The sequence below is a fragment of the Passer domesticus genome, chromosome Z, assembly GCF_036417665.1.
Source record: "Passer domesticus isolate bPasDom1 chromosome Z, bPasDom1.hap1, whole genome shotgun sequence".
In the NCBI taxonomy this organism is placed as follows: Eukaryota; Metazoa; Chordata; class Aves; order Passeriformes; family Passeridae; genus Passer; species Passer domesticus.
The window spans coordinates 35,533,523-35,557,220 of record NC_087512.1 but is presented as its reverse complement, the minus strand read 5'-3'; the positions used below and the strand labels follow the sequence as shown (position 1 = coordinate 35,557,220).

The 23,698-nt window shown below is 35.0% G+C and overlaps 1 protein-coding gene across 2 annotated transcripts; it reads right to left on the bottom strand.

Moving 5' to 3' along the window:
• Positions 1-1,491: 1,491 nt before the first annotated feature.
• On the bottom strand, positions 1,492-23,489 carry LOC135289274 (long-chain fatty acid transport protein 6-like). 2 transcript variants are annotated; one of them, XM_064402750.1, is made up of 11 exons: positions 23,205-23,489; positions 18,521-19,030; positions 17,333-17,545; positions 16,395-16,553; positions 14,644-14,768; positions 11,133-11,324; positions 9,655-9,745; positions 6,948-7,146; positions 6,495-6,592; positions 4,517-4,647; positions 1,492-2,214 (listed from the first exon to the last, which is right to left on the bottom strand). In XM_064402750.1, the coding sequence occupies exons 2-11, from the start codon at positions 18,996-18,998 to the stop codon at positions 2,038-2,040; spliced, it is 1,863 nt and encodes a 620-aa protein (XP_064258820.1). In that variant the 5' UTR covers positions 18,999-19,030; positions 23,205-23,489; the 3' UTR covers positions 1,492-2,037. The 2 variants fall into 2 exon arrangements, with proteins under 2 accessions (XP_064258820.1, XP_064258819.1); XM_064402749.1 differs by having other exon boundaries at positions 11,133-11,327; positions 23,205-23,488.
• Positions 23,490-23,698: the final 209 nt, after the last annotated feature.

Sequence of the window (23,698 nt, the reverse complement as noted above, 5' to 3'; positions counted from 1 at the left end):
GTTTGTTGTACATCTCCTTAATACAAATAACAGGAGAAAATTACACTGTTTTCTGAGGCTTTTGGAGCTTTGTAAATGTTGTGAACTTAATTAAGTGTATTGGTAACAGCAGTTATATAGGGATAGTCCTCATAAAGTTTAATGTTCTACATGTCCAAGTGTTATATGTATGCATAGTTATATAAACCTTTAGATGGTAGGAAAAATACAAGTATTTTTTTTGTAGTGGCCAATTCAGAGCTGTCTCAATATTATGTCATGTTTTGAAAGTTATTGACATTTTGGAATTTACATGGCATCTTATAAGGAGAGTTCTAGGTGAGAACTATTGTTTCATGTGTTAGAAGACCACAGTAGAAGTAGTTGGAGAAACCACTGTATTAAACAGTCATGAATAACCACTCCCTTCCTTTTTTGATTATAGGATTCCCAGAAACTGGGCAGGATATAAGAAGTTTACTGCCTCAGTCAAAGGAGATTTTTTGAGAGTCCCATAATGTATTCAAACCATTGAAATTCCTTGTGTCTTCCTCAAACCTGTATTTTGTTCAGTACTCTTCCTAGTCCACAAATGGACAGTTCTTAAAAGTAAATGTTTTTATTTGCAGTTCTACTTCTCTCACTCCAAGTTCCTCTGTCTCATAGGAGATGTTGGTGTGTCCTAGGTGTATCTGGTGTATCTGACATCATCTGTCCAGTTCTGCGCACATTTATTGCATTCCAGACCTCAAGCTGTGTCTGCTTCTGCCACACACAGACTTGGAATGGCAGAGAATCCTGAGTGGTATTGTGGTATATACGTGGTATCACCAAGGGGTTTGGACCTTTGTGATCATAACAGAGTTTCTCTGTTAGTTAAATTGTTCCTTACTTTAGGTGATGAGTTCTTGTGGTGTGGGGCTGCTTGTGTCCTGTGCCCTACAGTGCACCAAAGGTGTTTGGGTCAGTTACTGTGCACCACTGCATCATGGCAGACATAGCAGGGTTAGCAGTGGTAGTAACAGCACATACTGAAAACCAAGAAAAAATAATTCTTATGCTTGGGGAAATCATGCAAGTGTGTAAGGCTCTAACTGGGATGAACATTAGCTTTACAGTACAGATATTTTATTAATCCAGGCAAAAGTTCACTTGAATCCAAGGAATCATACAGTAGAGAGGTTTTACCTCACATAAGCGCAGACTTGTTTGATTTTTAAATGAAACCAGATATGTATACTCAAGGAAAGTACATCCAGCAGGTATGGTAATGTTATATTCTCTGATCTGATTCTACCTTTGAAACTTTCTAGCTCCTTTTAAGAGTTTCTAGGTGTTCAGTTCCAGTAAAAGCTATAGTAAATTTTGTCCCATTTTCATGAGTACTCAGCTTCAGGAATATGACAACTGGTAAGTAAAAGAAGATATAATGTACCATCAAGCATGAATTTTTGCAAATAATCTGTGTTCTTGTGTAAATAGTGGAAAATAATGTACACTAAATACTACAAGTATATTTCACCACTAACTGTTTATTTTCCATAAAAGTCTGAAGTTGAGCATCACATAAAATACTGCAATTAAATATTACATTGTATAATTATCAAACATTGAACTGAGGTGTACATGCAGTGCTTGTGCAGTATTTTGCTTAAGTCTCTGATGGCTCACTTTATTTATGCCAAGGACATTATTGATCTAATTATTTATTCATTTTAGAAGCAGTGTCAGAATAAAATGTAGGTGTGTAAAATATTCAGCTAGGTTAAGATAATGGTGTCTAAGACAAAAATAATTTGAATCAGTGAGAAATGTAAAATAAAAATTTGCATATGTGAGCCCACGTGTGAGGAAATAATATGAGCAGATGCAGTGCAGGCTACACAATGCACATAACTATTGTGTCTGTATCATTGGAAGCAACAGATTTGAATATCATAAGATTAATTTGAATTTCTTGTATTTTTAAAACAAATATTGCATAGTGGCTCCTGCTGAAATGGTTTTAGGAGTATATCTGAAATTTTCTGTATTATAGAGTAATTTTATTTCTATGCTTTATAAACGTATTTCACCAGAAACCACCTTCTGGTATATCTCTCTTGTCAAAGGAATATAGGAACGTGCAGGTTCATACATGAAATACAGAGGTTCAGATATAATTTCTGGATTAAATCCTTCCTTTGCCAGATGCATTTTCTGATGCTTGAAAGTTGCAGTAATTTGCATAACATCCTACAAAAGAAATAATTCAAGTAAGGTGCAATATTCCATTTCAGTCTATATAAGTGAAATTATGGTGTACTTACTGAAAAAAATAGATAATACAATTTACTATGCAATTTCTTCAATTAAACAGTTCTCAGGTTCACAAGCACAGTGAAATCTAAGTCAAAATGAATATTTTATTTCTTATTCATTTTCCTACTAAAGCAACACACAAGATGGCAAGTTTCTGTTTCAACATATGCATTTTCTTTTAACTTTCCTTAGAGCAGTCCACCACAAAATCAGTAGAGTACAGAATGAGTAGAGTACTCAGTGATGCCCTGCAAAGAGCTGACTGATTTTGTGGTATTGGCTCTCTTCTGATTTCCTACTGCTAAACTTAATTTAAAACATTAAACTTGACAATGTTAAATGCCTTCTTGTCTTATTTGCCTGTATAAGGAGTTTCTATACAGCAATTGTTAAAATGCCGATTCATGAACAAGTTGTTCTGCAGACAATGTTTGGTGTATTCAAACAGAAGTGGTATATAAATAAATCGCCTTTCAAATATTGTTTACATTAACAGAAAAGTTTAAAACAGACTGTTCTCAAGCATTGTTATTACTTATAAGGTGTTTTCAGTGTAGTGAACATTTTGTTTTTCTTCCCACGCTGAAAAGAACCACTTTTTAGTTCTTGTTGGAAGGAAGTTAAAAAAACTCAGGTGGAAAACATAACAGAGCCCCGGATTTCCCTGTTTTTTTTCCATCCTTGTCCTCGTACCTCTACTATTTTTTTAGCATCAAGTAGGAAATATGGCAAACAGAAAATCAGTCTGTCTGATTTGCACAAGACCAGTCAACCATAATTGTAAGTCATATTAGAAAAAACCTACATACAGACTGCTGAAATTTTTTCAAGAATGATTTTGTTTTTAATCCAATATTGCATGAGGATTTCAAGTATTTGTTTGCCACTCTTGATTAGGATGACCTCTTTCTCAGGACCTAGAGAAGGGAATTAATTTTCTTCCAAACAGAAAATTGTGAGTTTGGCATTCATCCTGTTATACTCCCCTAAGACATTTTATAAAGCAACAAAAATTTTTTTTCTCATTTTGATTTTTTTAAAATAAAATTGAATTTATCTCCTTTAATAAAAATTTGCAGGCATGTAAATATTAGTTAGTAAAATTTAATTAGTACTGCTAGTAACCTCGTTTACTTTGGCTCCTCCTCAGTTATCAAAAAAAATTTAGTCACGAACACATAAATGCAAACAGGTTTAATCGGTTCCACATATATAAATCTTAGAGTTCTGTATAGATTTGCTCAGTCTAGTGGAGCTGTAAAGACAGATCTGTTCCAAAAGCTTTTCCCAGAAGACACCACTTATGTCCTGATTCACCATAGGTGTATATATAGTATAACCTATTCTTACTGCATGTGAAGGTACATTTGCTTAGTACAGTAATCTGTCAGTGAAAAAAAAAAGGTTTTCTCAATCTCTAAATTCTTAAATCTGTACCTTTTTGACAATTTATCAGTATTTAAGGAAAGGTAAAACTGCCAAATCCCTCTCAGCATCCCCTGAAAACTGTAGAAAACTGTGAGCTACAAACTTTCAGATGATGTCATGTGGAGCCTTCTCCTACCCTTTGCAGTTCATGCTGTCCTGCCTGGTTGCAGATCACCCTGTGGATGATGTGTTCACAAGGGGTATAATCCTTGTGAAGGGATACTTTTAAAGTGGACATTAAAAATAATTGTATCCCAGTTCTGCTTTTGTACTGTAAAACATGTGAGTGCATTTTAATTCTCACATTAAGAAATCTCCATAAAACTTTTCTCTTACTATCCGTTGTAAATAGTCGAGTATTTCTTTGGTGTCCTGTGAGTAACAGTGGATAATAATCACATCAAGAACAGCCACATCAGCAGAGGTTTGAAATGGATCATGTCACCCTGTTATAAGAACACACTCTTATGAGTAAGGCTATGCATGTGTTTGCTTAGTCTTCTATTGAGTAGAAGAAAACACTGGTTAAAGAACTTTGAAGCAAAATCCGACAGCCAAGTTATTAATCCCATCTAGGATTCTTAGGTATGGGTGGATCCATAAAACAAAACAGAGGTTTAATTCATCATATATTTGCTAAAATTCATCATAATAACAATCATAGGAACAGTAATTTAGGCTACTATTTCCTTTTGTTTTCAATTATTGAAACAGTTTGTAAAATGCATTCTGCATTACATGGTTGAAGAGACCAATTTTCAAGTCAGACAGAAGATAAATACAAGTGGGAGACACCTGATGGTCTTACCATGATTCTCACAAAGCGTGGTTGGGCATAACTTGGAAGGAAGTCCTCAACATGCTTATAAAGTCTTTCTCCATTAAAGTTGTAGTAGCGTTTAAGCACAATAGCTGCCATCCCTGTTCTTCCTTCATAATCTAAGAAAATTGAAAAATAGTATGACAAGTAAGAGTATATGTAAATGTTTTACATCATTTGGGGGGATTTAGTAATATTCAGAACAAATATATTGATACAGTGAAGTATCCATCCTGTTTTATCAGACATCACTGAGTATAAAGTATATGATATTTTATTTATAAGGTATATGATATTTTATTTACTTTACTTATTTTATTTATACATGGTATTGGAAAACTTTAAAAAGTTACTTTCAGTGGGTTTATTCAGTTAAAAAAGTCACTGATGTCTTTTTATTGCGAATTCTCTGTAGCTGGAAACTGCCTGTTAGGTTTATTCCTACCTGAACACTGGTAACATAATGGCCTAATTAAATCAGAGGGAGCATAATTTAAAAAAAAAAAAAAAAAAACCCAAACAAACCTGAATGCACTCACACAAAGACTAATGTAATAGATGGATATAGACATGTATGAGACTGTACTTGTTCTACATAAAGTTAAACGCCTATTGTACACTGTAAAGGCAATGCTGAGTGCTTTGCACTCTATCCCACAGACAAATTTGTGACAAAAAATGTAAGTGACTCCTAGTAAATTACTGGCATCAAATTATGCTTGACACACAAACTGAAACAAAACCCTTTTCAAAAATATGTGCCAGACATAGTTCCTGCATTCTATTTATTGAAACTCAAGTAAAAATTTTAAGTGGAGAAAATATCTACATTGGAAGAAATCAGCTGACACAGTTTAGTCTGTTCAGGAAAAAAGAGCAGCCTTGAGGTCTGCCTAAAGGCACTGGAAAGAAAAAATATGGGTATTCCTTTTCCCAAAAATAAATCTGCTGTTACTGAACTGGTGATATGCTGTGAAGTTTGTTATGGCAATACTTGAGACTCAAGTCAATATAGAAATATGATAGACTATGCTATCTAGACATTATTGACACTACAACAAAAAATTGATGTGAATCTTGAGGCCTTTTTCTATGTGCTATTTACTGCCTGAGGCAGCAATAACCCTTTAGAAGAGCTCCCATCAGCTCCAGCTGTAGATGATAATGAGAGATGCTTTGAACATTAGCCTACAGTTTTATTTGCATGCACTGCATGACTGCCACCTGCTGATCAACCATTCAGATGATGGCCTTTTAATTTTATTTTTATGTATCCTCTTTCTTTGAACCCATTGTGTTTCCCATCTCTCAGTGCTGTCTCTTGACAGTTTCTTGTTCATGTGACTAGTTTCTTTTAATACTAGACTTTATTTGCCTCCAAAGGAAATGATGAACAGTTACTCAACACCACAAAAGTTTGTCTTCCTCAACCTGTTCCTTCAATGGCTGCATCTTCTGACAAATTTTTAAATTTTGTAATTTGGTTTCCTACAGCTTTTCAGCATGATATTGTATATTTTTATGAAGCGTCATATATGATTGAGAACATTCCAATTATGAAAAAATATATGTGTTCTTGGACAGTATTCATAAGATAATGTTTTCAGACATTATCTTTTAATATACTCTATCTTACTATTTTTCAGACGAAAACTTGTATCCTAAGAGAAGTCTTGTGTAGTTCATAACTTGGATTTCTCACTTAATATTTCTCACTTCTGAGTTACAATTTTTAATTTATCCAAATTTTTTTCCATTCATTACAAAATTTCAGCACATCATATTTATTAAATGCAGTATTTTGCTGAAACTGAAATCTCAAAACACTGTAGAAAAGCCTGAATTACCAAGCTGAAACCACTTATATCCTTACATGTACTTATGCATGCAGTTGCAAGAACAGAAAAGTTACAGTAAGAAATTACAATCTTCCTTTTATATTCTTAAATTATCGGAAATGTCTTACTTTTTACGCTTACACCATAAACGTTAACTTCTTGGACAAAATCCATCATGGCAATGATCTCTGCAACTTCTAAAGTGGAAACATTTTCTCCTTTCCACCTGTTAAAAATATTTCTTATATTAATATAGATGACAGCTTACACATGTTTTATTCTATATGTGACAGAGGACTTTTAATGGGCTACATTCTTAACTGAAGAATGTAGATGGACAGACAAAATCCTTTTCTGGTTTAGTGCCATCTTATTTGAGATCCCCATCATACAAGAAGTGCCAAATTTGAAAAATTCCAATATGTTGGAGAGAACTTTGGTGCACTTGAATCCTGTCCTTAGTGTTTTTGTTTAAACAAAGTTGACATTCATCATGTTTGAGTCTGACCTGTGTAATCCAGGCCTGTGTATGTGTGATTTCTTCCAAGCTCCCTGGATTTACTCTTAACCTTGTGCTGTACCTGAAGGTGTCTCCCACCCGGTCAGTGAAGTAGAAGAACCCATCCTCATCCATCACTAGGAGGTCCCCTGTGTCGAGATACACATCTCCTTCCACAAACACATTACGCAGGAGTTTCTTCTCTGAGGCTTCTTTATTTCCAACATATCCAGAAAATGGGCCATCTTCAGTAACTTGAAAAACTAGAAGACCAGGTTTACCTGCAGGCCATGAGAAGGGGATGCAAACAAATATATATAGAGTGGGCTATTAAGAGCATAAATTATCGTATTAAGACTGTTTGGAAAGCCACATCGATTTTATGTGTCTTATTGCTATGTTTCCTTAGTTCTTCCCTGAACAGAAGAAATGAGTCAGTGGAAAAGGGAACATAATTTTGCTTCCTTCTCTTCCAAAAATCTGCACCACAGGGAAGAGATTTTTTGGAGTGTGTTGTACATCAGTTATCTGGTAAAAAGTGTTTACCCTTTGAAAAGTTGATTTATCTGTCATTTGAAAAGGGTGATGGTAGTCAAACAATACATGTAGAGGCAAAATGTATAGTTCTTAAGATCTTTGAGGGCTTTGAGATTTTCCAGAGGATGGGGATGCTACTGCCCTAGCGCTGGTGTGCTAGTGTGACAAAACAAGTTGTAAGCCCCAGTGTGTGCCCCTGATCATCAAGGAATCTCTGGAGCCTGAAGGATATCCCTACTGGGCATCACTGCTTGTTGCTGCCTGTCTATTTATAACAAGGACAAAACTTCCATTGACTTTGCTGGAATTGATTCAGAATACCCATTAAACATGTTTCTTTTATTATTCTTTATCTGTGGTAAGTACTGCCTTTTTTCTCAATGTGCTCCTGATGTTAAAAGATAATTCCATCTTCAAAAAACTTATTTTGCTCCTTCAGCAGACGTAAGGAGATGTTCTCAAACAGATAATTTTCTTCATAGCTGTATTTCTGCATCTTAAATTTAATCCTCCTCATTTTTTGAACACTCAATATGGAAAATGGAATGAAAGCTCATACTACCTTTCAGAAGAGGAATTGGCAAATACAATGCATAATTTATAACAAAAGAACACCAAACAAAAATGTTGCATTTAAAAAAGGAGTTGCTCTTGCCCCAAGTCATTTTTATAGGAGGATCCTCTAGTCCAGTTTGTAAATTTACTGTCATTACCATCTTGCTTTTCATCAAGTGACAGCTTCAGAGTTATCTAAAAATATATGTAACAACCTGCAAAATTTTGCTGGTTGTGTCATGAAACTGGGAATTTTATAAATTTCACTGAGAACCCAATAATATTTTGTGCAGTTTCTAATGTAACTGTAGTGAGGAAGCAAGCTCTTTTCTAGAAAAAAGAATAAATATTTTTCTTGATTTGGACATTATCAGCAAATAATATCTTATCAGAAATAATAGAAGATTGCTACTTTTTTTTCCCCCAGTACTGCTACTAGAAAATGTAATGTAATGTAATGTAATAGAATGTAATAGAATAGAACATATATAATAAACAAAACAATATTATATTATATTATATTATATTATATTATATTATATTATATTATATTATATTATATTATACTATATTATATTATATTATATTATATTATATTATATTATATTATATTATATTATATTATATTATATTATATTATATTATATTATATTATATTATATTATATTATATTATATTATATTATATTCCATTACATTACATTACATTACATTATATTATATTATATTATATTGTCATGTCATATCATATCATATCATATCACCAAAGAAGAGCAATAATAATTACTGATTTGATGACCAGTACTACTGTGTGTCATTGAGATGTGGCATTATCATAACTTATTAGGTCGTCTGCACAAGCTTCTCTTCTACCTTCAGGATTTTTATCTCTATGATAATTAAATCTACATACTAAAACTAGTGATGTTAAAGACCTTTTCCCCAGAATTGATAACTTTGACAGAGATGGATTCATGCATGTGTACACAGGCACATGAATATTTGATGTGGCTTCAATAAATGCAGTGCTGTCTTTCATGAAACTCAGTTTTCAGGATTTTTCTCAAGCATATTCTCAACTAAGAGGCTATGTTATTTTCAGTCTGAGAGCTTCAACTATTTAGAGTTGGAGCTTTGAAAATGGAGTATTCCATTTTAAGTAGGAGTTTGGAAAGACTGTGCAACGCTAGGTACTAAATAGAAAAATCTGGTTTTGTCACTAAATACAAAAATGTGATCCACAATTTGAAAATTTTCTGTTCTTCCTCAGAATTTTAAATCTGAAACTTAGAAAGCATCTTTAAACATCTGGCCTCAGAGCAAAACGTATCTGGGAATTGCTGTATTTTTTTTTTTTTAAGAAGGAGTAAACCATCTGATTTTTCCAGGAATAGAAAGAAGTGCTTCTCAAGTGAGAATAAAAATATTATGTGTCCCAAATATTACTAACGTTCTTATATTATTGTATTTTTTCTTTACAATTATGATTGTAATTATTTCTTTTCTAAATTTTCTTTACTTTATAAATATTTAGATATATGATTGCATATATTAGCAACAGAACTCTGTTTGGATCTATTTTCCTGTTTTTTCTATTTTGAAGTTCTAGGTGTATGTCAAAAATCTGTTGATCACAAAAATATCATCATCTAAATTGAGTTATCTTTTAGTTAATAGATAACTAATATTTTTCCTTACCTATGGATGCTCTCTTACACCTGCCATTTTCATCTTTTATAAGTTCTTGTTTCCATACATCGTATTTCAACAACTCAAAAGAATGTAGAAACTAAAAAAACAAAACAAAACAAACAAAAAAAAAAAAAACACCAAAAAACATATGTGCATACTTTTAATCACCTCTTTCTTACAAATTTCCTAGTTTTGATAAGAATTGCTTTGTATTAATGCATAGTCCCTATTGACTTTTGGACACTTGAGACAGCCTGAAATAAACTGACACTATTCTAAGATGCAATTGTCAGAAAGTGTTTATATCATGATAAGCAATGCTAAGTATACATATACAGGTAAGTGTTAATCTCCTTTATTGATAAAAAGAACCCTGTTGTCTAAGAGTAGGGTCAGATTCAAATAATTTGATAAAGTGCATTTGATCAAATTGTCAGTTTTGCTTTAAAACTGCCATCCATTTCTAATATTGCTGGAATGCAAATCAAGATGATTCTCTGACCAAAAAAACCCAAAATAAATTTACAGACATCTCAATAATTATACCAGACAGATGCAAGTGGAAACTTTCAGCTTAATGAGTTAATTAATCTTTCCTGCCTCAGTCCTCCATGCATGTGGTTAAGATTGCTAGAAGATTGAAAGTCTTGCACAGTTGTTATCATTGTCATGCCAAGGTGTTTTTGGCATCTCAGATATAAAGCAAAAATCATTTGGAAGTCATTAATCTGGTCTTGATCTTAACTGATCTGAATCTTTAGTATTGTTTAAATAGTATGTAATTGTAGTATAATAGTCCATGATTCACAGAAACTGTACAAATTGGAAAAACATTGTAGATTGTCAGGGCATTTTAATGGTAGAAATATGGAGACTTTCAACAGTGTTTGTATATGTAAATTTATAGCTTAGATACTTTGAGATTAATATTTTTCTGCTCCATTTGCTGAGACTTTTGCATTTTTTTGTTTTGCTAATCTTATTTCAGAGAAATAAGATGCAGCAAAAAAACAAAATTGTGTAAGTTTGCTTTGGAATATCTATCTGCTGATTCATACCAAAAGTCAAATCAAAACTAGTTTCTGGCCTCATCATTTATTATATGCGGGTTTTCAGGACGATAAGTAAACTTTAACAAAAATTGTCATTGCTCCGTCTTGTAAGTAGTCACTTCTACACAGCCAGTCTGGTTTTTTTTTAATATATTCTGGGGGAAAAGTTGGGTACACAACCTTCTGTGTACTCATTGTGTATATTTACTGTGGCTTCAAAATATAGGTAGAGAATAGGAAGCAAGGAAGCAGCTAAGAATAAGGCTTCTGTTTTCATAAACCAATGATTATTATTGAATCTGGAAAGAAGGAAGCATTTTCTTCCTTCCTGTTCTTTATAATTTCTGCCTTTCCCATGCCTTTTAATTTTTTAAAATGATTGTACGGTTAATTGGTTGATTAGTTGGTTGATTTGATAACCCTTACCCTTACCTTTGAGAAGATGCCAGCACGGCCCACAGCTCCTATTTTATTAGTGTAGTTCAGGAAACCAAGACTTCCTTCTGTGGACCCATAGAATTCAAATATTTTAACTGGGCCAAACCTCATTAGAAATTCTTTCCATACAGAAGGTCTAATTCCATTTCCAAGAGCAATGCGCACTTCATGAACTCTGTCCTCTTCCTTCTGTGAACAGAAAATAAACACTCTGCAGCTGGGAAAAATACCTAAAATTGACCTGATACTTTCTAACAGAACAATTTTCATTTGTGAACTGCCACCTTGACTAAAATACTTCACAGAATGATTTTGTTGTTGTTGTTTTTAAAAATAAACCAGAAAAGCATAAGAAATCTTGGTCTGAGGTTGAGGGGTTTTGCAAGGTGAAAACTTTATTTCTGTAATTATTTGAATTTTCACTTATGAACTCTCTAATGAGGATGTATATTACAAAGTTAAAAAGATTTTAGTTGTAAATAAATAAGTTTTAAGGAAGTGCCATTTCCCATAGAATAGAAGTTCCTTTCCCATCAAAAAGAGAAATTTCCTGTATCAACAAAATTGTGCCTTAGAAAACACTTGTGATGCACAAAGGCTGATTCTTTTTGTAATAATAATTGGTAGAAAATTTTGCACATCTGCCATGTTCCTTATGGAACCTGAAAAAGCAGCAGAATAACTCAAAGCTGCTTAAAATACCTCGTATATTTAGGTTCAATTTTAGTCTTAAATCCAGATTCATCAAAAGATTATAATAAAATCTGCAGTCAAAATGTCGTGGCTAATGTGTTATTGTTACATGTTAGTGATGTAATTATTGTGGTACACTATTAAAAAGTTTACTTACTTAAGTGCTTTCTCCATAGAGGCGGACTGCTCAGTCCCCTGTCTGTAGGACTGTGGTCAACACTCTCAGAAGCCCTCACTTTTTGGGAGGTGTATTTGGGATTGACTAATGAAGTTACTGTTATGGCTAAATGTCAGCAGAAATTAAACTTATTTCTGGTAAACAGGAATGGTTTCTTCAAATCAAATAAATGCCTTTGGTTTTGTTGCAGTGTCATTCTGATCTTTAAAACTGCAAAATTATGTTTGATTTCTAAATACTATTAAGGTGGTTTAAAGACGGAGCTTTGCCTTGTAATAACACTGAAATATTTTAGCAGAGTTTCAAACTTTTGACTTTCAAAAACATTCACATATTGTTTTGTGATCTATGCATTAGCAGACAACTTCACTTGATCTAGAACTGCATTTTATGGCAGATTAATTATTTGCTATGACAGGATCAACTGTAATGCAGACTAAACCTCACTGTTAAACACAGGAGTCAAACCAGAGTTTGCTATCCCTTGCTTCTGCCTAATCAGATGTGTTTTCTTTTGCAATTTTAATGGTAACTCTGAAGGAATAACTGTTTTGATCATATGTATGCAATCCAACTCAATTTTAAACCAGCTGGGAGGCTGACTGGGAGACTTCCTTCATGCGTAATATTGTCCCTTCTTCAGCACTTTGTCTTCAGGAAGAAATTATGGGTTTTGATTTTTTCCCCAAGGTAGTTTGTGGTACTGTAAGACTTGAAGTAAAACTTAAGAGTTTGAGAGATTACAAGCAGTAGGACAAACTGTTATTCTTACCTTGGTTCATGCCTGGTTCAACAATCTACAGCATTTCCCTGAACTACCTTGAATTTTAAATGTCTTTATTTAAAAGTTACATGGTTCCCTTTAAAAACATGTTTTCTCAGTATTTTGTTACCTTCTATGGGCTTAATATTTACTTCTGATAGGTACATGAGGCTGGTTATCTTGCAGTAGATGTAATTAGTCACAGAGTTTTTGTCCACATGAAGAAATGCCCAGTGCCTCCTAGTTTCCAAATCCATGTTCTTTCTCAAATTGTGAGACCTGGGCATGCTCAGTGAAATGAGGGAAGGACAGACTCCTGTGTATGATGTAGAGCATACTCCAACAGGTCCCTCATGTTCAGTCCTAGTCCTGAGCCACACCAGACCTATTACCCTGCACGGGTTTCTTTCAGTGTAGATGCACCAGGGTAGTACAGTAGAGGTTACATGTTATATATGTATATAACATCTGGTTATATGTTATATGTGGTCATAGTCTAGTAAGATATGATCTTGACAGAGCTCCTGATGTACCTGATCCACTTCTGTTAGCAACTTCACCTTCCTCAACTTATCCAGGCCATCTGTTTTTCCCTCTTACCAGTTGCCAGTTAAGTATCTATTTCTTCTCTGTTAAATTTTTGTTTGTTGAGTCAAGAAAAGATAGTTCTCATTGCTTTTTCCTGCAGGAGAAACCTTTACACAACTGGTTTGGCCTAGCTAATTATTCCTTTTTGGTTTCTTGATCCATGGACTACTGATACAGTAGTAGCTGTTGGCCAGGCTTGCGTTGTTTCAGGCTCGTTGGTACAGGCTTGAGTTCTGGCCAACAGCTATCCTGTCTTGTACCCTTGAGTACTTTTTGTCTTTGATCCCTCTCCTAGTCCAGACCACCTAATAATAAGATTCTGTTCAAACCAGCTGGAGAATTCTTTCTGATATTTCTTTGTTCCTAGTCCTTGCATCAATCTCTGACCCGTACCACTGGAGATCATTTGAACTTTGCGCTTGTACATGAGGTTTTTTGAGGTAAGTAGGAAAACTTCCTGTCACCTCCCTTCAGTAATATCCTAACTCCCAAGCATAAAATTAAAAAAAATTACCCAAGCTTTCCCAAAAAATTAACCAAGCTGTCATTGAGAAATGAGAGTTCCAACTTAGTAAGTATTTTCAGACTTACTTGTCACTGTTTGGTGACATTTTACTTTGTTCCAAACCTGATCATGATTTAGTTGTCATGACCTTTAGGACTGTTATCTCAAGGGGGATCAAGATTTTGCACCACACTGTTAGTACTTTGGCTCCATACAGATATATCCATCATCATATATACAGGCATGGAAGAGAATGTGCCTTTGAAGACCTCTAAGAAAAATATTTAAAATAATAAAAACTCATTCATCAATTTCAAAGTTAAAAAATAACTATCATCCATGAAATGCTGAACATAATAGGCCTCTCTAGATAAAGAATTACTTTGGAACAGAGCACTGAAATTGTTTAATCATTCAATCTGGTTTGGACTCCTGTTTGGGATCATGTATGATTAAGCTTTTACAGCTTAAACCTTTTCCTGACTGGCCTGTGACTTGCTGGTCACTCAGATGAAAAGCCAACAAGCCTGGCTTTGCAGAGGCACTTCTGTGAGTGTCACAAGTGTCCTATCCTGCCAGGCTTGCTCCTCTGTCACCACTTCATTTGCTGGTGTAAACTTGATTGCTATTGGTAATAACAAGGAACACAAAACCCAAATTCTGTATGCACTGTAAAAAGCTATCAAACATTGAAAATACTAAACTATTCAGAAATGTGGGAATCTATCTGACTTTCAGATTTACTATATCTAAAGCTGCATTTGCAAATGGAACTTACACAGGGCTGATTGCAGAGATAGCGGCAGAGTTCTCCTACATATAGAAACATGGTAACATTGTATTTCCTACAGTCATTCCAAAACTGTCTCGCAGAAAATTTCTTCTTCAAAACACAGGTCGCTCCTATGTGATGAAAACAGATAAGAAATTTCAAAACAAACTTTAAAATAAACCCCTTCTCTTCTACCACTATTGTAGCAAAACAAAACAAAAAAAGTTGTCATTCTCTTAACTCAGTTAATGATAAATTCCGCTCATTAAATAAATTGTAAGCGATTTCCAACAGGATCTGTCTGTTAAATGAAACTTGCACAATTAAGCCTTGCTTCTTTTTTGGGTAGTAACTAAAAAAATTAGAGTAACAGAAGCAACACAACCAAAGCTTTTAATGATCTCCCATTGTTAGGAATAGGTCACAGCCTAAACATTTCGTTTCTGTCAAGATCATGAACCAGTTTAACTCTAAAAAATAAGATCTTGGAATGGGGGAAATGATAGCTCACAGCTTCTCTGTGAGCTTCATTTGTGTGAAAAGTGGTGGAAAAGAAATGGACTGAGTCTTTATTTTTTCTGTTTCATTCCCCTTTTTCTGTTCCTTGACAACTGAGAATCAACGCTATTTTTTTTTCTGTGACCCTGATGTTCTTTCAGAGTTTTCCATTCTAAAAGCCACTTCATTCTACACCTCTCATATCTGCCACCCCATCCCTTCCTACGTGTTGCCAGTCAAGAATTTCCCTGTTTCTATCCTTTCAAAAATTCCTTTTTGCCCAAGTCCTGTTTGTCCTGTATGAGGCTTCCCAGGGCCTTCCAAATTTTGAATCCCTTCTAGTCCACTTTTCCCAGCTTGCTTGTTCCTCCCTGATCTTGAAACCTCCTCAAAGCTTTGTCATTCAAATCCAACTCCCAGATCTCTATCTAAACACCAAAGAAAGATGTGATCCTACATTTACATTTTCTGTTCCAAAAACTTCATAGCCTCAAACCTTTTCATAGACTCATTTTCCCATCCCGTTTGTGTTTCTGTTAGACAGAAGCAGCCTTGCCAGCAGTTATTGTAAGCCAGCATGCCTGCCTGCATTGTTTCTGAATAAACAAAACACTGAAATGTCTTTAAAAACACTCCAGTTATGTACTTAGCATGCCAAAACCCAGCATCTGGGCAAGGCTAACAACAGAAAAGGACATACCTGGGAAATATCTGGTTGCTATCTCTCTGCAAATAACTCCCATTATCAAATTTAGAAGAGGAGATTTGTTCCTTCTTCCTGTTTTTCATCTTAATATGATGAATCTAACTCTGTAGGCCCTACTCAAATAAGAGACTGAAAAAGCTCCACAACACATTTAGTCAATCTTATTCTGAAGGCTGGGATTTCACAATGCATTTATAGTTTCTGACGCTAAAAATCAAGCCTCAGATGCCTGTGTGCATGCCTTTACAGACTTTTGGCATAGGGTAGAAATATGATTTCAGGTTAAACCTACAGAATATATGCAGTGGTGCTTACACAGACCTCAAGTCATTTTATGCTGGATTTATACAACAATTAGAGTCTGTTCTATGCTTCAAAAACTATGCATACACCTTAGATATTGCCTGCAAATGGCAGAGGTGATAAAAATGATAAAATTACAAAAGATTTTTTTGTAAACAAAATATTTTATTTACCAAGCAGTTATTCACCTAATACTAACATGTTATAGCCTTGTCAAGTTAATGAAACTTCACTAGAAGGTAAATATTACCTAACTGAATGCATCCACTGATGCCAAGAAGAGAAGCACTGATGTGGTACAAGGGAAGAGTGACATACAAAATATCCTGAGAAACCGCACCACACTGAGTCAGTACTAAGGAGGCAGCCAGAGTTCTGCGATGAGTGATGATAGCAGCTTTTGGGAAACCTGCCAGTGGGAAAGAGCAGATAACTATAAATATACTGCACACATAATAATTTTAATCTAAGTAGAATTATGTTGGGAAGGTACAGGGAGAATTCTCTTCTTCTGAGTCTTCATCCTATGCTTTGCTGTTTTGTGAGTATATCTCCTTAGTCTCTCAGCTCCTTCACTCTTTCTCCCTGTAAAACTATTCAATCCTAGAGTCATAGAGTGGTTAGGGTTGGAAGGGATAATGATAGTGTAAGATAATCTACTACCAACCCCCCTGCCGTGTCTGTTTCATCTTGGGGGACAAAGTCCATGCCTTTCACAGAACAACTCTGCATACAGGTTTTCCTTGTGAGAATGGGAGAACTTTCTGGAGACCCACTGTGTCACTCAGCTTCTATTTGCAATAGAAATAACTTCTAGGATGTTGTTTGGGTTGACTAGTGGACAGATTTCCCCATTCTATCACTCTAAAAATAACTCCTATTTCAGAATAAAAAGCAAAGGTCCACTGTTCTTCCTTTTCTATGCAACTCTTAGAGACTGACTTTATTTGCTTTATATTCAAGAAATTAATTTCAGCCATGGAGTATCAATGTAGAAGTCCAGTAACTGAAATTACGCTCTTGTTAAGTTATGGCAAAAATGACTTAAAGTGTACTGTGCTTCTAAATAATTAATCCTCCCTGTCTTGACTTGGAAATTCAAGTTCAGTCTTTTTGTGTCTTTTTGCTTAATTTATACTGCCTTAATTTTCAGAGGCGCAGCTGTACTTTGTTAGTACCTGTCCTCACCTGTACTTCCTGATGTGAAGATATACAGAGCTGTGTTTCTTGTGTCAGTGACAGCTCCAAGATGAGATGGGACAGGATTATCAGGCACCTTGTCTAGTTTGTCTGGTAGGGTGTGAACATGCTGGAAAGGAGAACTGGCGCTCATCAGCCAGACAGCAACATCATTTTCCAAAAGAGTCAAAATAAATTCTTTCTCTATTGATTCCAAACAATCTGCCAAGTTAAAACAAACAAACAAACAAACAAAACTCCAATGTAATTATTAAAATAAATGCAACTGCAGACCTGATTACTAGTGCTGAAATGATATATTATACCACTGTATAAACTTACCGCACCCATAGGAGGGCTAACCTGCCTACTGGACAGTGAAAAAAATCATCATAATGTTTAATTTCTCTATATTTCTCATTTGGCTTTAATTGTAATTGATAAAACACCATGAACTTAGTGATGCTAGTATATAGGATTTAATTTAATCGCAGTTGTTCTGAAGCTTGGTGCATATACCAAATACCAAACCCTCACATATTCACATGGAATTATGGTAGTACTGCCAACCTATATAAAAGATGGGAAAACAAGAGTAGAAGGTTAAATAAGTTGCCTAGTATTGCATAATATGTCATAAACAGGGACAAAACTGCAGCTTGTTGTGCTGTAATCTTTGCTCCAAGCAATGCTACCTTGCGATCACTACTTAAAGTAGTTACAAAGTAACATAAATTTTTATGTGGGTATTTTGAGCTGAAGGAATTCACAACTACAAAAGGAATCTATGTCTTCCTCTAGTCAGTGAAGTTTTATATAAGCCACATAAATGAATAAAGAGAAATAGAAACTAAATTATGCTAAAGTATCTCCCAAGGCTGTTTTCTTGCTGATGCATGATTATTGCTCCTGGTACCTTGTCCAGTACTTGGAGAGTTTCAGATTTAAGCTTTTTATTTTACTAAATAATTCCATGGGGCTTATTTTATGCTTATACCCTTGAAATGTAAACGTTATCTTTTTTCTCTCCTTTTTAGACAACACTATCTCTTTCCTTACTTTTTCCCCTCCTTTTCTTCCCTCCTTTTAAGTGTGTGTATACATAAAGAGCTTGCAGCTCTGAACGGCTCTAATTCTCTGTGTTTCATAAGAGCAGGAAGAAAGTGAGCAGTAAGTGAAACGCAACACAGAACTTACCTTCTCCTATCACCAGTGCTTTTGCTGCGCAGGTATTAATGCAGTTCAGGAGAGATCTTGAGCGGATATTGATGTTGAGAAAGGCCACGATGAAGCCCAGCTTGGCTAGCCCGAACCAGACATGGATGAAGTCAGGTCCATTACCCATCAGCAGGGCCACAGTGTCACCTTTTTTCAGATTCCTGTAGTGCAGGAAGGCCTGTGCTACCCTGTTACTCCTCCTGTCCACATCCTGATAAGTGTACACCATCCCTTCATAGATAAGGAATGGCTTGTGGGGATTTTTTTCCACTGTCTGCCGGAAAAGGTCAGTTATGGAGAGAATTCCATTTTTTGCCCACTTTTTTACTGTTGCCTTTGACCTCTTCCATCTCAAGAAATAGATCAGGTCTGCCCAGAAATAGGGGAGAAAGATCTTCAGGGAGACACACAGCACCACTATTCCTCCAGTAACTGCTGAAATCCACGTGCACAGCATGCTTGGAGCAGGGCAATAATGGATTTAGTGACCTAAAAAAAATATAAAATACATACATTATAATAATTGACACTGAGTTTTAAGACATAGACTGGAAGTTAACAAGATAATTACAATTCCAGCAGTTAATCTGAGAACTGTCAAAAATACCTTATTGGCATTTACTAGAATAAAAAGACCCACAAGAGTACAAACAAGAAAAAGGGAGTTAAGAGTAAATAAAGGATTGTGCAGGATTTTTAACTCGCAATCAAAACTATGTCTAGATTTTTTACTGTCCTGTGAAAAATCCTAAAAAAAAGGTGAAAACCAAGAGGGCAGGCATATACTATCATATATATAATATGAAAGCATGTTTCATACAATACACCTGTAAGATGCACCAAATGTTGTTTTTTGCTGCCTAAGTTGTATTTTCTGGTCTGATAGAATCTGAGACCATTTGAGACCAAAAGTTTGAACAGTCTGATCAACAGACTGAACATACACAAATTGCAGGCAGCATACTGTGGAACTTCTGCATACTTCTGAAGTATCCAGTTTTCACCATAGGATTTTCTGGCATTTGCAATAAATGGTGAATAATAATTTTGCAATATTTATATCATTTACATTATTTACAATAGCATCCTGCAGTCTCAAAGAAAATTGTGCACAAACACAAACTGAGGTTTGGAAAACAACCTTTATAGCATAACAATTATTTATTTCTGTAAAGTATTTTACGCAAAAATTAATTGTCATATTTTCAAACAGTCATAGGGGACAACTTGTGAAGATCATGCAAGATCCTTAGAACATAATATAGGTAGTGTTGGCCAGTCTCCTTTTAAAAGTTTCAGCCATGATTACTACAAATATTTGAAAAGTCTTATGTGACAATCTAGGGTTCAGGAACACTTCAGCAGACTGAGATGCTTTTCTTTATGGGGTGACCTCCATTCTGTAGTTTAAAAATATCTTACTGACAAGCTGTACTTTTGTCATATTCCTCAAGCTTTTTTTACATTTTAAACAATATTCAATGAATATACTTGTAAAATTCAGGGGAATTCTTGCAGAAAGCAAGATCTTGTATGAACCATAAGGCATATGAAATGTATTGGTAAAAGAGCAACTTAAAAATGAAAGCATCCTGGCATTAATGGCACATAAACGTACAAATGAAGTTAAAGCATGTGAGGCACAATGTTTTGATGTTTTAAGCAAAAATTCTAAACCCATCAATTTCCGAACTCTTCAATTTGTAAAGAGACATTCTTAGTTACCTTGCAATCTGTCAATTCTTGATTACACTGTGTTACCTATCTGGCCAAATGTCTTATCTTTCTATGTTAAGAAACAATTGAAATAGCTGCAAGTTTAGTCTTACAATAGATATTCCATTAAAAGACCCTGTGTTTTAGCTCATATGGCTCCTTTATTGCCTTTCTGTCTTTCTCAGAATGTTACTGTTTAATGGCCAAGGGCACAAACAGAAGACCTCCTGAGTGTCATGTCTTGCCTATGATTTGGAAATTTTTACTCAGCTTTCTTTGCCAGCATGCAAGATTCACTGAAATTAATCAACCACTAAATTTAGCTCCAGGCAAAGTCAAACTGACAGACTTCATAAACTGAACCAATAAACACACAATCTTAAGAGAAAATAAATAAAAGGCATGATGACGTTAGACTAGGTTTCATCCCTAGCTTTCTTTTAGCATTCTTATATTACTTCTATTGCCAAAAATAGCCATGGTGTATAAGTAAGAATTCAAACTAAAAAAAAAAAAATATAGAGGGAAAAATAAGCAGGCTACAGGTAAAAAAAAATTAGTCCTCAAAGCTGTGTCAGGATTAGTTTTCACACTTGAATGTGATTGGCAAGGCCCATAAATTCTTGTTTTAGAATTGTTTGAGAAAAATACTATTTATGGAACCGAAAACAAAGAAAATTAAAGGGAAAATATAGAACATTGAGAGAAGGAGTGAATTTTATGAAAGAGTGACTATTGTAAAAGAGCATGCGTCTCTCTCAGAGAGACTACAGTCCTACACCCATCTGCAGTGCAGAAATCATACTGTTGTCACCTGCTGTATGCCTGGAATGAAAAGCCTCATGCTTGCTTTTGTCTGCAGTATTCTGGCAATACAACCTAGCTTGTTTTTGATTATTGCTTGTAAGGTTTCTCCAAAGCATTCACAAAAGTGTATGCACAGGAAGTTAAATTACATTCCAAATGAAGGGGCTGCTCAGAACAAAGAAATGTTTTCTCAAATTCTGACAAATTCAAAACACTTTGAGAAAAAAAAAAATCATGTGCTATGACAAGTAAGTCTTGATTTTGCTGTAACAAACCAGTTGTTTCCAAGGAGGTATTAAATGCATGCTTAATTTCCAGTCTAACCAAATACTTTGTATCCTTCTCACAATATCAGCTACTAAGTTACTTTCAAGTTCTCACATGGTTTGTTTGGTTGGATGCATTTGGGTTTTTTAGAGGCTGTCTGTCAAAGTATGAAATCTGATTGTGTTATCTCTTGTTTGCATTATTTTCACCAATTTTCTAAGAAGTGGAATTTTTTTGCACGTGTATCAAGATTTTTATCTCAGCATGGTCAGAAATAAACTTAGTCCAAGAAGTCTGTAAAGAATTATAGAATCATAGAATGGTTTTTGTTGGAAGGGACCTTACACATGGCCTAATTCCAGCCTCCCTGCCATGGACCACCTTGCACTGGACCAGGCTGCTCAGAGCTCCATCCAGCCTTGGATGCTCTAGGATATTTTCTCATGTTGTCTTTGGTAAATTTACTCTGCAGTCTTGGAAAGTGCATCTGAACAATTATCTTAAAACAAGCGAGTAATTCCTTTAGCCTGATTTTAATTAATCTGCAGTCTGGTTATTTCTAGTCCTTAGTCTTAATCTGTTGAGAGCATTCTATTCCAAAGAAGTACTAATCCAATGGAAAATGACTGCTAGCTTTTCTCAGTTGGAACTCCCTTTTTCTTTGCCTGGTTCTGATCTGGCATTATTCTGCTAGAGAAAAGGAAAACAGGACAACAGAATTGCCACCTGAGACACAGGCTACAACATGTCTGCAGCTTTGCTTGCACAAGAAGGGTAACTCTGGGAGGCAAGGAATGTACTGGAGAGGGCAATAGCACAAAAATCATTCAGTCATTTGAAGATCCAGCAAGACTGTCCAGACATGTTCTCCAGTCCCAGGGGAATGTAAACAGCCCTATGTGTTGGCCTCTATGCCTTCATATCCTAGCTCTCTAAGGAATATGAGATGTCTCTCAAATACCTGTTTCTGAAAAACAGAGACTTTCTGTAACTGCCTTCATAGTTAATATTACAATGACCTTAAAAGTGCTTGCAAGACTGTCTTTCATATGAGCTTTGCAAGGTAGACATATATTTTAAAATACTTAGTGTTTCGAGCAATTGTCATATAACCTCTGCTTTGACATTTGCAAACACAAAATTTCAATTGAATTAATTACTTAATTGGTCACTAAACTCACTAAGTTTAATTTGTCATGGCTTTTTTGTTCCATAGAGTCAGAAAGCAGGGAAAAGCAGGGTTTTGTTTACTTTCTCTGCTTTGTCAGTCCTTTTTTTTTCAGCTGTTCCTCTGCAATTGCAAGGATTGAAAACATTTCTTTTTAATGAGAACTGATATTTTTAAGTATCTATTATCTTAACTATCTCTTTAGAAAATGAATTAAAATTCAAAAGGAAACAGTCAGTGGTCATCAAAATACAATGGACTATTTTTCATTCTTTTCTGGCAACCACATGTATAATGACAAACAGGGAAGGTTTTTCAGTAAAGGGAGCCCAAATATTTACCAAGAATTATCGTAAGAATTTCTGTCTTCCAAGTAATCCGTCAGCTTTTTCAGTGAAACAACATGCTACCTTTGCTAAAAGAAATCTAAACAATAGGCAGCAAAATCTGAGTTTTGAAGCTCGCCATATAATTAGTAAGAATAGACTGAGATGTTTCTCTGATTGAAGCAGATCTTCAGAAAATTTTAATGCAAGCAAAAAAAAGATGTCTCTAAATTGATTTCTGATGCATACAGTAGACATTGTTTTATGTAAAATAAGGAATCATCTATAAAAGAAAGGCCAACATTATAATTCAGCTGATTTTATACCCAGTTTTTTTTTTCACCATCTGAATGATAAAGGAAAGCATTTGCTTACCAACTTTTTTTTTCTGTGTATGCTGATTAACGTCCTGTATGCAATTAGATAATTTCTGCTCCTGTGTATCACTTGTAGGAAGGTTGCATGGGCTGTGTGAAAATGTTTGTCTTGTCAGAGCAGGTGTTCTCTTGTAGCTCTCGCCTAGAGTGTGTCACTGGTGACTGAGTACCTAGACATACGGGTAAAGGCTCCTTTCTCTGCCCTGGCTATCACAGGTCCCCAGACCTGTAGCTCCTTGCTTTGCAGCTGTCTTGAGGCATGTGAGTGAAAGGGAATCGGACACTGTATTTTGGAACAAAGTGTGTTTGCTGTCTGTATTGAGAGTTAATTGTTAAAAGATGAAGAAGTCAGTTATGCACTGCTGGTTTACATGCTTAAAAGGATAGTAAGCAGCAAGACATAGGACTGTACTGAGGGAAAGGACTAATCTGTTGAAATTACTGTTACAGTGCAATAAAAGCAGCTTAGTGATGTTTCCACATGCTCCTAAGTATC

Coding starts and splice junctions, on each gene's coding strand:
- LOC135289274 (XM_064402749.1), bottom strand. CDS start 18,998: ATGCTGTGCACGTGGATTTCAGCAGTTACTGGAGGAATAGTGGTGCTG. Junction 9,746..11,132: donor GTGCTGGCATCTTCTCAAAG/GTAAGGGTAAGG, acceptor TTGTTTTTTTAG/TTTCTACATTCTTTTGAGTT. Junction 2,215..4,516: donor CACGCTTTGTGAGAATCATG/GTAAGACCATCA, acceptor TTTCTTTTGTAG/GATGTTATGCAAATTACTGC.